At 37.5% G+C, this 16,516-nt stretch overlaps 1 protein-coding gene across 1 annotated transcript in view; it reads left to right on the top strand.

The window, feature by feature from the left end:
- ADGRV1 (adhesion G protein-coupled receptor V1) overlaps positions 1-16,516 on the top strand; it is a 564,070-nt gene that overhangs the window by 265,168 nt on the left and 282,386 nt on the right. The window contains exon 83 of the mRNA XM_073801943.1: positions 4,848-4,948. Coding sequence (XP_073658044.1) covers positions 4,848-4,948 — 101 coding nt within the window. The remainder of the gene's footprint in view (positions 1-4,847; positions 4,949-16,516) is intronic.

Here is a 16,516-nt window from a genome sequence, read left to right on the forward strand (position 1 = left end):
ATAGAAAGGACGAGTAAATAACTGCACAGCAGTGTAACGTTATGGGACTCACCTCAAAGGTGATTTGGAAGAATCACAACTTACAATAACTTTAGATGATAATGCCATAATTTTATAGTTATTGAGGAACCTAAGCATGGTTTGAGGTACTATTACTATTCGGAGAATAATATCAAAGAAACCTGCTCTGCTTCCCATAACTCTGTTGATGTTGATCTATCAGAGGTAGACATTGGGTTAAAATCATCCTAATTTTGACTCTGGAGTACAATCCATATGGCCTTATGAACTTAATGAGACGCTGTAACGTTCCATAATCCACTTCGTTTTTAACATCAATACATGAACTAGGTCATGTTTGATGTACTTGTAGGTGGGTGAGTCTCCTGTTTTGAAGTGCTTTTAAGCTGAGACCTCACATTTGTTCTTTTTTGTTCTCTTATGATGGAGAAATGCTTTAATACATTAGTCAAACTAAAGCTTTCCCTTTTAAATGATGAATAGTTTTATTTACTCTATAGATTACTAAGTATGTAAGTGCCAACACAATGTCATTGTTTACAGTAAGTAACAGGAGATAATTGTCTATAAATTGCTAAATACTAAGACTTACAGGATAAGTAAATCAGCCCAATCCAGAATACTTTGAAGCATGCTTATTCTTTTGTTCAGGTTTATTAAACTGCAAGACTATTCTAAAAAAAAAAAAAGAATATTCTAGTTGTGCTTTTATATTTTACCAGCTGATAGTCTAATGGTTTTTCTAGCGGAAAAAAAAACTATCAGGTGCCACCCATTCATTTTTAATTATTTTTAAATATAAGAGATATTTACTCAATTTCTGTGTCAGATTCTTCTAAAGATACTAAGTTCATATTCACAGTAATCGTTGTCCTAAGATAGCCATTATAATTATCAAAACAGTTTCATTCTATCTAATGGGGAGTTATTGACAAGAAGAATCGAAAAAATGTCAGAACTTAAAAAAAAAGCAGTTTTAAGGGGTTACTGCAGGTGATAGAAGTCAGAGAGCTTAGTCTAATTCTGACATGGCATAAAAATGTTGGATTTCTCTAGCTATGTATCGATAATAACATGTATTGTTTAGGATGGCCCTGATTGCAAGTGACAGAAAGCAAATCAAATATCTTAAATAAGCAGAATTTAGTTTCAGGGTTGATTAGTTCAGCACCCCAATGGCATCATCAGGGGCCCAGCCTCTTTACATTTGTCTGTTTTGCTCTCTCAAAGGTTTTATTTTATTTTCTCTGCCTTGCCCCTTCGTGGTCTTGAGCTGGCTGCAGCAGCTCTAAGCATCCCACAACTCTGCCTAGGCTTGCCAAGGGAAAAGCACTTATCTGGATTCAGTTTTAAGAGCAATGAAAACTTTCCTGAAAACCACCCAGAGCGTTTTCCTGCACATCTCTTTGACCAGAATTGTGTTCTGTGACCCTTCATAAACAGTCTTGGGACAGTTTAACACAGCATTTTTCAGTAGATCTTTCTTCGATGATGGAAATGTTCTGCCCTCTTCAGTGTGGTGGCTACTGGCTACATCTGGTTATTGAGTCCTTGAAATATGGCTGGTACAATTGGAGCCTGAATGTTTAATGCTATTTAATTTTAATTAATTAACATTTAAATAGCCACATGTGGCTAGTGGCTACTGTATTGAACTTCATAGGTCACCCAGAGGCTGGTCTCCTGGCAACCTCTTCCCTCTGGAGTAAACCCTTCCCTCTAATACACAGAACTTGTGCACTCTAAGGTGTTTCATATTGACTTTTGTTCACCCTAGAAAACTTTTCAGGATTGACAACTTTGTTTTCCTGTCCTTAGCTTATTAGTAGCTGTAATCAAGAGGCATCACGCTGAAGGGAGAGTTGCAGGAATATGGGAATCAATAGAGATGAGCAACAAAAAGTAAAAAAGGTGACAGTTACAGCTATCATTAGGTGGGAGAAGAGAAAAAAACCTAAGCTAACAAGCGAATAACTGATTTAATAATCCAGTGATCATTTGGGTTTTAGATTGATCTGTAGAGAAGACAGAGATACATAAGTAAAGCAATACAAAATTTATAAATATTTTAAAGAGATTTTCCTGGGAAAAAGTGTTAATGTTTGGCTTGTGGAGGGATAAACTTCAGTGATTTGGACAGTATGTCCCGTTTGTAAGTGATGCTAAACAGTAGTTATTTACTGGATATCTATATTCCTATACAAACAGTACATATGTATATACACATACAAACATTCGAATATTGTATAGATAGATAAGATCTTTGGTCCACTTTGGTAATAGCAAAAGAATCCAGCGGTTCTTTAGAGTTTTTCTTATCTAAATCAAAGATTATCAATGTTATTATTTTGTTAAGGGTAATTTATCTTCCATCTTACTGTCTAATCATATAGAAAAGTTATTTGTGTTAGTAAACTGATTAATTGCCTTTTTCCAACGGATTCTGTAACCTACATAGTGCTAGGGGAAAAAGCAAATGAAAATTATTCAATCAGCAACTTGTTTTTCTACATAATTGCCAAGGAATCAGTTTTTACAAACCTGTTTAGAGTATACCTTTAGGTAATACCTGGAATTGTTACACTTTATTTAAAAAAAATTTCTATTTATAATTATACCTTTTTGTACCCTGTGATTTACATATTAAGGGAATGTAAACCAGAAAAAAGTTATAATTTTTAAAAAACTGACTTGTAAATTTAAATTATGTTTGATGAATACAGCTCTTCAATATCAGATAAGAAAATAAAAGATAAATACTTAGCATATAGTGTTTAGGAACTTGGTAATTGAAGTATTTATTTCTTTAAATCTATTCAGTATCTCTCCCAAGGCCAGTTGAGGCTAGGCTGCTTGAGGTTTTTTTAGCCGCATTCTTTTCTCCTAAATAAAAAATGCATCTAGATAATCATCATACATTACACTTACAGGCTAATAGAACCTAGCCCATTCTCCTGCCACTGGCTTTGAATCCTGGACTGCCACCAGGTGTCATGCTAGCATTTTAATTGAAGCTTAATAGACTTAATTAAATATTACTGATCTGGTCAAGTTTAACTGTACTAAATTTATATCATGAAATGGGAGTATAGTGGAGAATTACCAAGTTAGGGGAAAAGGCTGTGAATAAGTTCTTCTTGTGAACTAGAAAGAAACAGCTGGCTCAGGAGTATTTCTCCTTTGCCCAGCCCTAATCCCCTTGCCTCATATTGTTACCATCCACCACAGTAAACTCACAGTAAAGCACATATTTGTGATCATGTGGCCGGCAATGAAATGAGACTTCCAAGGCCCTGCTTTTAAGTCAGTGTGGTAACACACACAGACCCCCTCCACACACACACTCATATACACACACTGTCACACTCAACCTGAACCTTCAGTTGAAGGTGACTCTGACCATCACAGGAAGTTCAAAGTGTACATTTGTGAGTTTGGAGCAACAGCTTAAATCGTTTATAAGCTACCTAAGTAACAATGCAGTTTCTGGCTACACTGTGTACCTGTGTGGGAGGATTGGGCAGGCAGCCCCAGGACCTGCGCACCTGTCCCAGAACACCTCATGGCAGCCTTCCTAAAAGTGGATTACTCCTGATTTCTTGGCCAAATTTCTAGGCTGAAAGCCTTGGCTAATGCAAAGCCTCACTTCTTGTGTGGAACTTTGTCTACCTAACGCGAACCTAAACATATTGAAAGCTTTTCCCAGAAGGATTTCTGAGAGGCATTTCTGTGCTGACAATTAGTCACAGACCCCATGTGCGCATTTTGCAGATGCCCAGTCCACTTATGCCAACGTGTGGTGTACGTACTTGAGAAGTTTGTTCCATGGCTTCAGAAAAGATAATGAAGAAACAAAATGTTAAACAAATGCAGCGTCTCCTGCTTGCCACGGAGGCGTTGATGAATGAGCTAATGCATGCAGAGTACAGGGCAAAGCAGCATACACAAGCCAGTTGTTATGTTTCAACACTTCTTAGACAAAATAACCCTACTGAGGATGAGAGTGGAGTAAAAGGCTTAAGTGATAAAGCAAATAGGTTACTTTGTGCAGCACATTTAAATTTTAAAAGGCAGGAAATATTTTTAAAATATATATACATTCTACATTTAAAACCTAACATTAAAAGAAATTTATACAAATTGCAAGATAAAAGATTTATGCGTTAGTCTTGAGATTCTGATCTTCCCCTTGAAGTAGTATAGGTAGGTGAATTCAAGTAGATTTAAAGAAAATAAGAATAATGTTCTTCACACTACTTGGAAATGTAGATGTTTAGGTTAAAAATCATCTCAGTGAGAAAGAACACATTTTGTTCCTGGTTTTGGCACCCAGGAGCATAAGGTTGCTTTAAAAATTCATAATCACCACTGTTGTAATTACATAATTATTTCTAGTAGACAAAAAGGGGTAATTACCAAACCTGAGTTTTGGTAGCACCATTCACAATTTTATGCCTGAAAAATCCTATTCACCTCCCTAAATATCTCTATTTAGCAAGCCACCTGATCATGGAAAATTAGATTGGAATTTGATTCTTTCCTTAAACAGTAAAACTTGTCTAAATTATTAATCTGCTTAATTTGTGCTTTCCTTTTAGTAGGGAAATAAGCAAGTAGATATTTGAAATTTAAAGTTACCCTTGGGCTTAATAAGTGTGAGGATTTTATATGTCTTGTCAAGTGGACTGGATTAAAATTGGAACATGAATGTTCCCTGAGATGTTGCGCTATGCGGCCTTATGTGCTTACCTTTTCCAGAGATTTTACCATGCTTCTGTTTATTCATGGATTGTAAAACCACACATGCGCTTTTTTTGTTTCTACAGGTCTCTGCCTGGCTGTTCTTTCCCATATCTTCTGTGCCAAGTATTCCATGTTTGCAGCTAAACTTCTGACTCACATGATGGCAGCCAGCTTAGGTACACAGGTAGGAGAGCGCTGGGATTTCCCACTTTCATGTGATGTTCATGTTTCTTCTTCTGTGATCCTTGAGTATAAGTAAAGTTTAATCTCAATTTAGTTGAAATAAGCTTGTTTAAGTTGTAGTGGAGGAGGCTGGGGAAGGAGAGCAGTAAGAGGAAATGAGAGTATCAGGTCTAAAAAGTGTCTTTTGTGAACTTTCTACAGAGAAATACCTTAGTGTCGCCGCTTACAAGAAAATAACTGCTGCTTATCGTGAAGCATCATATTGTCAATTTATGTATTACTAATGTGTATATATGTTAAAATGAGCACATTTTAATTTAATCTGAATAAAATATGCTCTGTTACAGATCCTTTATATGGAGGGCATTAAAATGATATATTTTATTTATTTATTTATTTATTTATTTATTTATTTATATTTGGCTGCATTGGGTCTTTGTTGCTGCGCGCAGGCTTTCTCTAGTTGCGATGAGCAGGGACTACTCTTCGTTGCCCTGTGCAGCTTCTCGTTGCGGTGGCTTCTCTTGTTGTGGAGCACGGGCTCTAGGTGTGCGGGCTTCAGTAGTTGTGGCACGGGGGCTCAGTAGTTCTGGCTTGCGGGCTCTAGAGCACAGGCTCAGTAGTTGTAGTGCATGAGTTTAGTTGCTCCGTGGCATGTGGGATCTTCCCGGACTAGGGCTTGAACCCGTGTCCCCTTCATTGGCAGGCGGATTCTTAACCACTGCGCCACCAGGGAAGCCCAAAATGATATATACTTTAAGACATCTGGATAATATATTTTGCTTCATTTAATATTATAGAATACAGTTTGGTAGAACATTCTTTTTTGAAAAACCGTTTCTATGGCAGAAGAAATAGTGTGAAAAGCATTGAGTCATTCATTAGCATGCATTTTAAACCACACAGTTTAAAGCCCGGAAGGCAGATCAAAAAGATGAAATTAAATGCCTTTTCTGTCCATAAGATATTCACAGTCTGGAACAGTAGATGTACATACAAATAACTCTAATGCAGTGTAATTAGTGTGAACACAGACTATTTGTAAATATAGTTGAGGACTTAATATTTCTGCGAAGGTAAGGGAAGTCTTCACAGAGGAGGTGATATTTGGGGTGGGCTCAAATGAGAAATTCATGCAGTTTGTTGATTAGGAGTAAGATGGGCATAGACATCTATATAAGCAAACAGGAAAAAGCATAATCACTTCTACTTAAAGACTGTAATTACAGTTTCAACCGGAAGAATACACTATATAATGTTATTATTGAGAAAACTTTGTAATATTGTTTTATAAAATTTCCTCATTTCTGGGTAGGTGGGTGCACTTCTGAAGTGCAGAAAATGCTGGTGCCTGATTGTGTGCTGGTGTATGCATGTGTTCAGTTTACGTAAATTTATTGTGCTGTCCCTACACTTAGGAGTTGCACACATTTTAGAATGCTAATGGCATTCTATTGAACTCCAAACAGAACCTTTAAAAATAATACTAGAGGAGGAGCTGAAATATAAAATGGAAGATTATCTGGGACATTGGACTTCTCTTGCCTTTTTTGGTCCCAGGAGTGAAAATGACATGAGTAAATTTCATAACTCTATTTTTTAGGGAACAATGAAGTGCTGAATTCTAAGTAGAAGATCCCAGATTGTGCTTTTAAAGTACCTATGAACTATGAGAGGTAACAGCTGTTACCAAAGGGGGGCTTACATTGAGTTTGACAAGACTATTTATATTGCCTTGGTAGCTATCTTAGTTGTCTGATCTTGCCTTTGCTTCTTGTATTTAAGATCTTAGAAAACCCACCTTCCATAATTAGAGTTTACTTGGCTGTATTCACCACCCACTCTGGTGATTTTTTGGCAGCAGAATTTGTACAAGTCTTAATTATAGAACCATAGAATTACAGACAACTCTTCAGTGTCCTAGCAGACAAATTTGCTCATGTCTAGGGATGTAAAAAAAAGACAGGATTTATATCTTGGGACACTGCCTTCAGATTCACATTATACTTAACATTAATTTTGGAGAAAATAGTCAAATCCATGTTATTCAGTATATTTTTAGAATAGATAAAGCAACGTGGCATGAAAAATCCTACAATGTATGACTTATCATGTGACGTAACTAAAAAAGAACTTCCGTAGTTTATTTTTGGCAGGAAGAATTGTTGATAGGTTGTGGATAGAAAGTACTGTTTCCTCAAAATGTTTTACCTATCTACTTTGATTTTTAAAAATACTCTCTAAATTAAAGAGAATAATTTTCTCCTTTAAAACCTTTTAGCAAAGCCTTTGAAAAATTCTTAGACTCTCCAAAAAAAAGGAATGAAGCTGACTGCAGGAACTTGAGCCTATCCTTTCATTTATGAATTTTAAAATCACGTTTATATCTCCAGTTACAGAATCTTGCCAGTGGGAGGATTCCAGTTCCAGTCTTGGACCTCTCATTTGGGATCCTCCATCAACTATATGTTCACATTCTTACAGTTTAAGTTTCCTGTAGAGAAGTCTTAAAAAATACAGTTTGGCCTGTGGGTCTTTGGCTAAAAGAGTAAAATTTCTCTAGCTGACCTCAAGTGTTTGAGTTGTGAATACTCTGTAGACAGGTCTGCCAAGACCATTTGGTTTTAAATCTTTATTGCTGGCCTAGGACTAAGTCGAATGGCTTTTGTGGAAAGGGGAAGAATAAAAATGTAATGGCCTCTGACTTCCTTTTAGGGCAGTGTGTCAGTGAGGGAAGCAATCAGCATCAGGAAAATGTGATAGTCTGTGTTTCTCGAAACATATATTGTATCTAATGTTCTTCCTTTAAAAGACAAAAGATTCTGCTTTAATCTAGAATTTGTGTCGTTCAAGCATCTTTGAGAACCACTGACTATAAATTACCAGCAGGTGGCAGTAAAAGATTTTTTTTTTTTTTTTGCAAAACCGGTTTTTAGTCTCTAGCAAAGATGGAGTTCAGTAGAGAACTTAAGATGTTTTCACAGCACTTCTTGCACTGGGCTAGAGAGTATTCTGCAACTTAGCAAACGTGCATTTGTGATTTTCTACCTTTCTCTTTTTATCCCCTTTGTTCAGAATTGAACTAATGAGTCTGAAAGGCACGGTAAGAAAGCTTGTGCATCACTAGCTTGGACTATATCTTTCTGTCATTTATCATTTATAGTTAAATTCAGGGGTATAACATTATTTTCATTATATTTATGTTGTATAAGCTTTAAGAAGTGCGTTGTTGGAGAAAAGTATGTTTAAATGTCGCAGAAGTTTTAAGATAAGATCTGTGTTTTCAGTATTGTTTATTTTAAAAGTATGTATTTTTCGAGGCTTCCCTGGTGGCGCAGTGGTTGAGAGTCCGCCTGCCGATGCAGGGAGCACGGTTTCGTGCCCCGATCCGGGAGGATCCCACGTGCCGCGGAGCGGCTGGGCCCGTGAGCCATGGCCTCTGAGCCTGCGCGTCCGGAGCCTGTGCTCCGCAACGGGAGAGGCCACAACAGTGAGAGGCCCGCGTACCGCAAAAAAAAAAAAAAAAAAAAAAAAAAAAGTATGTATTTTTCTTCAGTGCCAAGTTAATGTTTCTCACTCATCTAAAAGAAAATGATTAAATGGCAAGAAATTGTGAGATCATTATCTTTAAATATGAAGGAGAAGAGAGCAAACAAATTTTCATGGCATTGGTGATATTTCTTGGAAAAACATCTAATTATATCTTAGGAATTTTTATCTTAGAATCACATTGCCAGCCCATGTGTGCCCTGATAAGGCTGGTAAACAACTAGGACAAAGGACAAGTTTGCAGTTCAGGGTTCTCAGTTCTGGGGGTTCTGTCAGTAAAAGCAATTCTCCAAATCTAAAAAAAGAACAGAAGTTTCCTCATAGAAAGATGATAAGATAGAACTGCATTTACTCTGATTAATAAACTTAACCAGAGGGAAACGTTTGTTTGTTTGTTTGTTTTCTCTGTTTTTTGTTTGCATGGCTTAAGCACCTTTTTCTGAAACTGAAGAGCAAATTAGTCTAGAAAAAAATGTATGTAAAAATACTCTCTGAATTCAGATGACACCGAATATCTGAGAATTTGAAATACTTAAATATGAATTTTGGGTAGCCGCTGGATGTATGGGAGTTTTAGCTTCCATAGGCCCTCTCCATAAGAAGGGACAAGGAAATCGCCTTAAAATTCAGAGGACAGTCCTCTGGAATTTAGCAAAAAGTTGGACTGTAAGTGACTTGTCCAGTTTCCTCATTCTGTAATGCTTTGGGATGTCGTCTTGCAATGTCATTTTGTTTCCCGGGTAGGATTCTGTGTAGATACTCCTGCCAATAGATTCTGCTTTAATCTTCAATTTATGTTATTATGTTATTTTAGCTTTGAGTATCTAGCACTTTTGAGATGCAGAATCATTGACTGTACGTGAAGAAAGCCAGAAGCCAACTGTGACCTCTTCAGTACTGATTCCTTATGGCTACTCCAGGGTCTGGTTTCTCTCCTGGCAGCTTGTGTTGTGTTGAGTCTGTCAGCTCAGGAAAGTCATTGTGTGTGTAGGGTCTGAAAACATGTATCTTATAGGCATATCTTTTTGGATTGAAGCAGAGTCAGACAGAAATTGTAAAATGTTCATTACTCAGAACAGATTTTTCATTGGCTGGAAGTTTTAGTTAATTGCTTGTTAAGCAGGGTATCCTTTGTTATTTCTGCTTTTGTTATTTAAGAAAAAGGAATTTAAGAGTTTGAGTACAAGAATAAAAATTGGACCTTGTTTTGAGGATTGGGAAGCACGAAGGATCATTATTCAGTGAAACATTTATGATCATTTGTTCGTGTAGATGTAAATGGATTAGGAAAGTGTTTCCTAAAGTTGGATGTAGGCATCTTGTTAAAATTCAGATACTAAATCATTAAATCTGGGTGGGTTTCTGGATCCCACTAGTTGAGAGATGAGGTTAGCTCTGTTAGGACCCAGATACATTTCTGGTTGTTGTTGCTGCTGTTGCTGTTATTGTTTTTATTATTACTATTATTATTATTACTAAACCCATAGTACTAACCTATTTTCTTTACTCTAAAAATAATTTCTGTAAGAAATTCCATTAATTAAATTTTTACTTCATTTAAAGTGTCATTGTCTTGAAACCGCTTACAAACATTTATCTTTCCATCCTGAAGGGAAAACTTCGGCTACCGTTTCCTTCTGGCTTTCTTTTCTTCCTCCTGGGTTACTAAGAAAAGATCCTCAGACATGGGAACTAATGTAGGACTGAGAGTGCAGACCAGACTTTTATTTTGGTCTTTCTCATAGCATTTCACACTTGCAGAACTTCTCGGTATTGTACGTGGACGTAAACCACTAGAAAGAAGGTGTAACCAGCACCTCCACCACCATGTCTTTCCTATAAAGAGCTTGTAAGCTCCTCCACTTCAATAGTATTGAGTATGTAAGGCTTTTATTTTTTATACAAAAAATTGTTAGGTATTTAACTGTACCTTTCCTTCACATAGACATTAATTTGGTGAACATGAATAAAGAGCATTCTGCACACAGATATGAATATACATTTGAGTTGAACTTATTAAACTATTTGATTCTAGTTTAGGTATGCTTATTAATGTGGCCAAAATAGTATCACTATTCATGACTATGAATGCCCATTCAATGATCCAGCAGTGAAATTAAAGCAAAAAAAAAAATTGAACAAACCCGACTTATCCCCCATCAAGATCATCATTAATCTATGAACTCATCTGCTTCCACCTCATCTACCATATGCACAGTATTGAGATTGTGCAACGGGAAATACCAGGCAAGATATATACACATGAAGCATGTAGATAACAGTCTGAAAATGAACCTTATGGTGAGAACCAAGTTGTATGTAGAAGAAAGTCTCCTCTTCTCTAGGATACTAGGTAGTATTGCATAAGCTGTGGGTGAGGGCCTTAGCTTGAAAAGGCTCCACAGAGCAAGTGGAATCAGACTTGGTTGTTGAAAGATGGATAAGATTTGAAGAAATAGGATGTGGCACATTCTAGGCAGGGGAAAAGAACAAGAATAAAGACCTGAAGGGTTTAGTGACCCTGGGAATTCCACTTAGGTAAGACCTGCCCCTGGCATAGGGAACTAGATAAGCCATCGAAGGTGAGGTCGTTGTATATTGTCTGAGAATTGGTGGGAGTCACCGATGGAGTAGTCCGAAAGGGCACAGTGTGAAAGGATTGTTCCAAAGGATTGATCTGGCAATTAGGGTTTAAATAAAAAATGGATTAAAATAGAAGAATGCCTGGAGATGGGTTTAGAGAGGCAGGGTGGGGAGCTTCTACCATCATCTGGTTACCTTGGGTCACGTAACCAGTGGCAGTGGACAGTGGTAGTGGCAATGAGAATTCAAAGGAAAGAAGAGGAACTAATAAAAAACACCCTGTTTTGTGCTATGAAAGTATTACTGTTTTAGTTTTCTATTTAAATCAATACAAAGGTCACACTGTAAATTTTATTTTATTTAATAAACGTGTTAATAAACATTAATATAATACCTACTAAGCATTATATGAGGTTGGCACTAGTACTCTTCCTATTTTACAACTGAGGAAACCGAGGCACAAAGAGTTTTAAGTTATTTGTCCTAGGTCACGTAGCGATACGTTACAGAACTGGAAATTGAGCGTAAGCACCCTTTAACCACTACGTATACTGCCTCATAAATCGTGAATTAATGAGATTTACCCTATCACCAAAGAGATAGATAGCCTTTTCTTATTTAAGTCATTTGACTTAAATAGAAAAGGCCAGAAGTTTTAATAGATGGAGAAGGATACATGCAATTTTGGGCATTAGGAATTTAGAGTTCTCATAGCACATTTAAGCTAGTGATTTCAATGTTAGCTACATAAACAAGTGTTGACACTATAAAATAGTTCTTTGGGACAGGTTGAGGAGAGAACCTGATTATAGAATACATGTAACTAATGTCACAAGGGCTTGCCTTTATGGCACTGAACTGTGCCGTAAAACATTTACATGTATTGCTTTATTCACTCCTTGTAACAACCAGATGAGGTGGGTACTTTTATCATCCCTATTTTACAAATGGAAAGAAGTTCAGTTACCTGCCCTAACCTTCAGAGCTAGAATGTGGCAGCTGGAAGGGTCTGAACTCAAGTCCATCTGCTTCCAAAATCTGTGTGTTTTAAGACACTGTGCTGTGTGGAATGAGAAGGATCGTTAGAAGCAGCTAACTAAAGCATAGTTAAAGTTTCTGAGGCCAAGGAAGGAAAAGATGTTTCAAATGGAAGGATTTAGCATCAGTGGGAGATTAGTCCTCCAGTTTGGCAAGAACAAAGTCACTGGAAACCTTGGTGAGAGATGATGAAAATAAGACACAAAAGGTTAGGGAGTTCAGTCGATCGGGAGGAAATGGAAGGGTTGTTTCAGACCACACCTGAGAGAAGATTGGCGGTGAAAGAAGGGACCTGTTGGGGCACAAGAAGCGGGAACAGCTCTGGCGCCTCTGATATAAAAAGCTCGCTGAAGGGAAGCTGGACCCTGGGGCTACCAGCTACCACCCACCAAAGGGGTAGGTCTCCTCTTCTCCCATCCCACTCCCCCTCCCACATTGGTATTTTTATTTTCTTGAAATAGAACTTTCTTTAGCAGTTTGATGAAAGGGTAATAGGAATTGGTAAATTTCTCTGTGATCCATGTTTTTATTTATACTTTTTGATTACTTTGACATTTTTTATGCCTAAGACAAGTAACTTCCTGCTCGTGTGCCTAACCTAATCATGTTATACCTAGGAGACAATTAAAGCTCTAGTTTGAGCTCGTTTTTTCCCTGCATTTCTTGAATCCAAATTTTCTTTGATGACCTTACATTTTTGGTATTATTATTATTGAATTTCACGTAAACTTGCAATCAGTCATGAAGTAAATCTGTAGCTAGTGTTTATCAAATAATGTTATAATCCATTCTACAACCAAAAATATTAATATTATGCTATTCACAAGTATGTGCTTTGAGGGATTAAGATGATATTGGTATTTAAATGGAGGAAAACTTGAAGAAATAATAAGTTTCATGTTTGCTTTCTTCTTAAGAACATATTTATATATCAAAATTTTTTATTCTTAAAATCTTTTAATAATAAAATCCAGCTCCTTTTTTCCAGCAAGCTTTCAAAATTCAGCTCAACCGTAGATTCACTAAATTGAAAATAAGTGGACGCTGAAGATACAAAAATAGTATCATGGTCACACTACTGGGAAATTCAAACTTTCCCAAGTGCTGAAGTAGCAAAGCAACAGAAAGAGTGAGTAATATTCTGAATGAGGCTACAGTGACATTATCATGTTTGCAACATGGCTTTTGTTACTAGGAAAAATTGTGAAGCAAATCCAGACTTTACCAGAAAATACCAGTTTGGAATCTTCTGTTACAGCCTCAAAAATATAAACTATCCTTGACTTTTAAAAGTCTTCTTTTGATCTCCCTAAGTAAGGAAAATCAGCATCTGAGAAAAAATGTTTTTATGAAAGTTTAATGATAGCTCTAAAGAACTTTAAGTAACAAATATGGAATGTAGGAGGAAGAGTCCCATTTTTGGAATTAGAGGACCAAATGGCGGAATATCTCTGAGCTGCAATCGGAAAATCATTGGAAAAATAATAAGAATGCCTGGGCTTCCCTGGTGGCGCAGTGGTTGGGGGTCCGCCTGCCGATGCAGGGGACATGGGTTCGTGCCCCGGTCCGGGAAGATCCCACATGCCGTGGAGCGGCTGGGCCCGTGAGGCATGGCCGCTGAGCCTGCGCGTCCGGAGCCTGTGCTCCGCAACGGGAGAGGCCACAGCAGTGAGAGGCCCGCGTACAGCAAAAAAAAAATAAGAAAAAATAATAAGAATGCCTGCCTTGCAGAGTTGTTAAGAGGATAATAGGTCATGTTCAAAAATCTTAAAACACAAGGCCTAGGGAACAAACGAGGGGCAAAGGCGGAGGGTAAGGATGATTCCTGCTGCCACACAACACTGCAGAGGCCCGTTGGGTTCTGCTCTGAGTCCAACGCTTCCTAATGCCCTCTGGAGAGCTGAGCCTGCTTTTCTCTTCCGGAGGTTTTCTTAAATCAACAGCAAGGGAGGTGAAAGTTTCTTCGGCCCCACTGTTTTTAAATAATTGGCTCTATCATGCCTATTATCACACCTCTCACTGTACTCTCCCAGAAGGGTTTTTATTGTTGGTCTGCATTATCTTTAGACACTATTAATTTTTGCTTTGTTTATATTTTTCAAATGTGATTTTTTCCTCCTAATCTTAAGTATCTTCTAAGTGTTGTGTCTTTATTGCTTGTGTTGCATTGTTAGAACCTTAAGAACGGTAGAGATATAGATAGATATTTGAAAAAAAACTGCATGTGTGTCTGTGTGTATATGGTTTGACCTTGGGAATGTGGATGTGTGTACATTTGAAATTTGCAATAGGTATTTAAAAAAAATTTATAGAAGTATAGTTGATTTACAATGTTGTGTTAATTTCTGCTGTACAGCAGAGTGACTCAGTTATACATATATTCTTTTTCATATTCTTTTCCATTATGGTTTATCACAGGATATTTTTATTTTAACATCTTTATTGGAGTATAATTGCTTTTCAATGGTGTGTTAGTTTCTGTTTATAACACAGTGAATCAGCTATACATATACATATATCCCCACATCTCCTCCCTCTTGCATCTCCCTCCCACCCTCCCTATCCCACCCCTCCAGGTGGTCACAAAGCACGGAGCTGATCTCCCTGTGCTATGCGGCTGCTTCCCACTAGCCACCTTTTTTACATTTGGTAGTATATATAAGTCCATGCCACTCTCTCACTTCGTCCCAGCTTACCCTTCCCTCTCCCCGTGTCCTCAAGTCCATTCTCTACGTCTGCATCTTTATTCCTGTCCTGCCCCTACGTTCTTCAGAACCATTTTTTTTTTTAGATTCCATATATATGTGTTAGCATACGGTATTTGTTTTTCTCTTTCTGACTTACTTCACTCTGTATGACAGTCTCTAGGTCCATCCACTTCACTACCAATAACTCCATTTCGTTTCTTTTTATGGCTGAATAATATTTATCACAGGATATTGAATATAGTTCCCTGTGCTATACAGTAGGACCTTCTTGTTTATCCATGCTATATATAGTAGTTTGCATCTGCTAATCCCAAACCCCCAATCCTTCCCTCCCCCGCCACCCCCTGACAGCCACACATCTGTCCTCTGTGTCTGTGAGGATGTAGATGTGTTAATTTGTGCCGTATTTTAGATCCCCCATATAGGTGATATCATATGGTATTTGTCTTTCTCCTTCTGACTTATTTTGCTTAGTATGGTAATCTCTAAGTTCATCCATGTTGCTGAAGGTGGCATTATTTCATTCTTTTCTATGGCTGAGTAATATTCCAGTGTGTGTGTGTGTGTGTGTGTGTGTGTGTGTGTGTGTGTGTGTGTGTGTGTGTATCTATCTAGATAGGTAGATAGATACACACACACACACACCCCCCATATCTTCTTTATCCATTCATCTTTCAGTGGACATTTAGGTTGTTTCCTTGTTTTGTCTATTGTAAATAGTGCTGCTATGAACATAGGGGTGCATACATCTTTTCCAATTATAGTTTTGTCTGGGCATATGCCCAGGAGTGGGATTGCTGGATCATATGGCAACTCTGTTTTTAGTTTTTTTCGAGGAACCTCCATGCTGTTTTCCATAATGGCTGCATCAGTTTACGTTCCCACCAACTGTGTAAGAGGGTTCCCTTTTCTCCATACTGTCTCCAACGTTTATTATTTTTAGACTTTTTAAATAATGGCCATTCTGACTGTTGTGAGGTGGTACCTCTTTGTAGTTTTGAATTGCATTTCTCTAATAATAGTGATGATGAGCATCTTTTCATGTGCCTATTGGCCATATGTATGTCTTCTTTGGAGAAATGTTTATTTAGATCTTCTGCCCATTTTTTGATTGGGTTTTTTTTTTTTGTTGTTTTGTTTTTGAGTTATATAAGCCATTTGTATATTTTGGAAATTAAACCCTTGTTGGTCGCATCATTTGCAAATATTTTCTCCCAGTCCTTACGTTGTCTTTTCATTTTGTTTATGGTTTCCTTTGCTGTACAGAAGCTTGTAGGTTTGATTACGTCCCATTTACTTATTTTTGGTTTTATTCCTATTGGGAATAGGCATATTTTTAACAAAGGGACACTATTTAACGAAACAGTACAGCTAAGGACTACCGTAAGCCCTTGATCTGCGTAATTCCATGTAATCCTTACGACACCCTGTGAGACCGTCAGTATTATTATGATTGCCTCTGCATTGCACATGAAAAATCTGAGACCCCAAAAGGTTACATTACTTGCCCAGGCCCAATGCCCCATCTCTGTCTGAGAAAGACACCTCAGAACCCTTCAATGGTGCCTTTCCCCTCCACTTCCATGGAGCATAACAGCATGGTCTCCTGCAGACAGCTTAAAAAAAAAAGAAAAAAAAGCCTTGTTGAGATTGAATTCACATGCCATACATTGCAGCCATTGAAAGTGTAC

Source organism: Tursiops truncatus, chromosome 3, assembly GCF_011762595.2.
Source record: "Tursiops truncatus isolate mTurTru1 chromosome 3, mTurTru1.mat.Y, whole genome shotgun sequence".
Lineage (NCBI taxonomy): Eukaryota > Metazoa > Chordata > Mammalia > Artiodactyla > Delphinidae > Tursiops > Tursiops truncatus.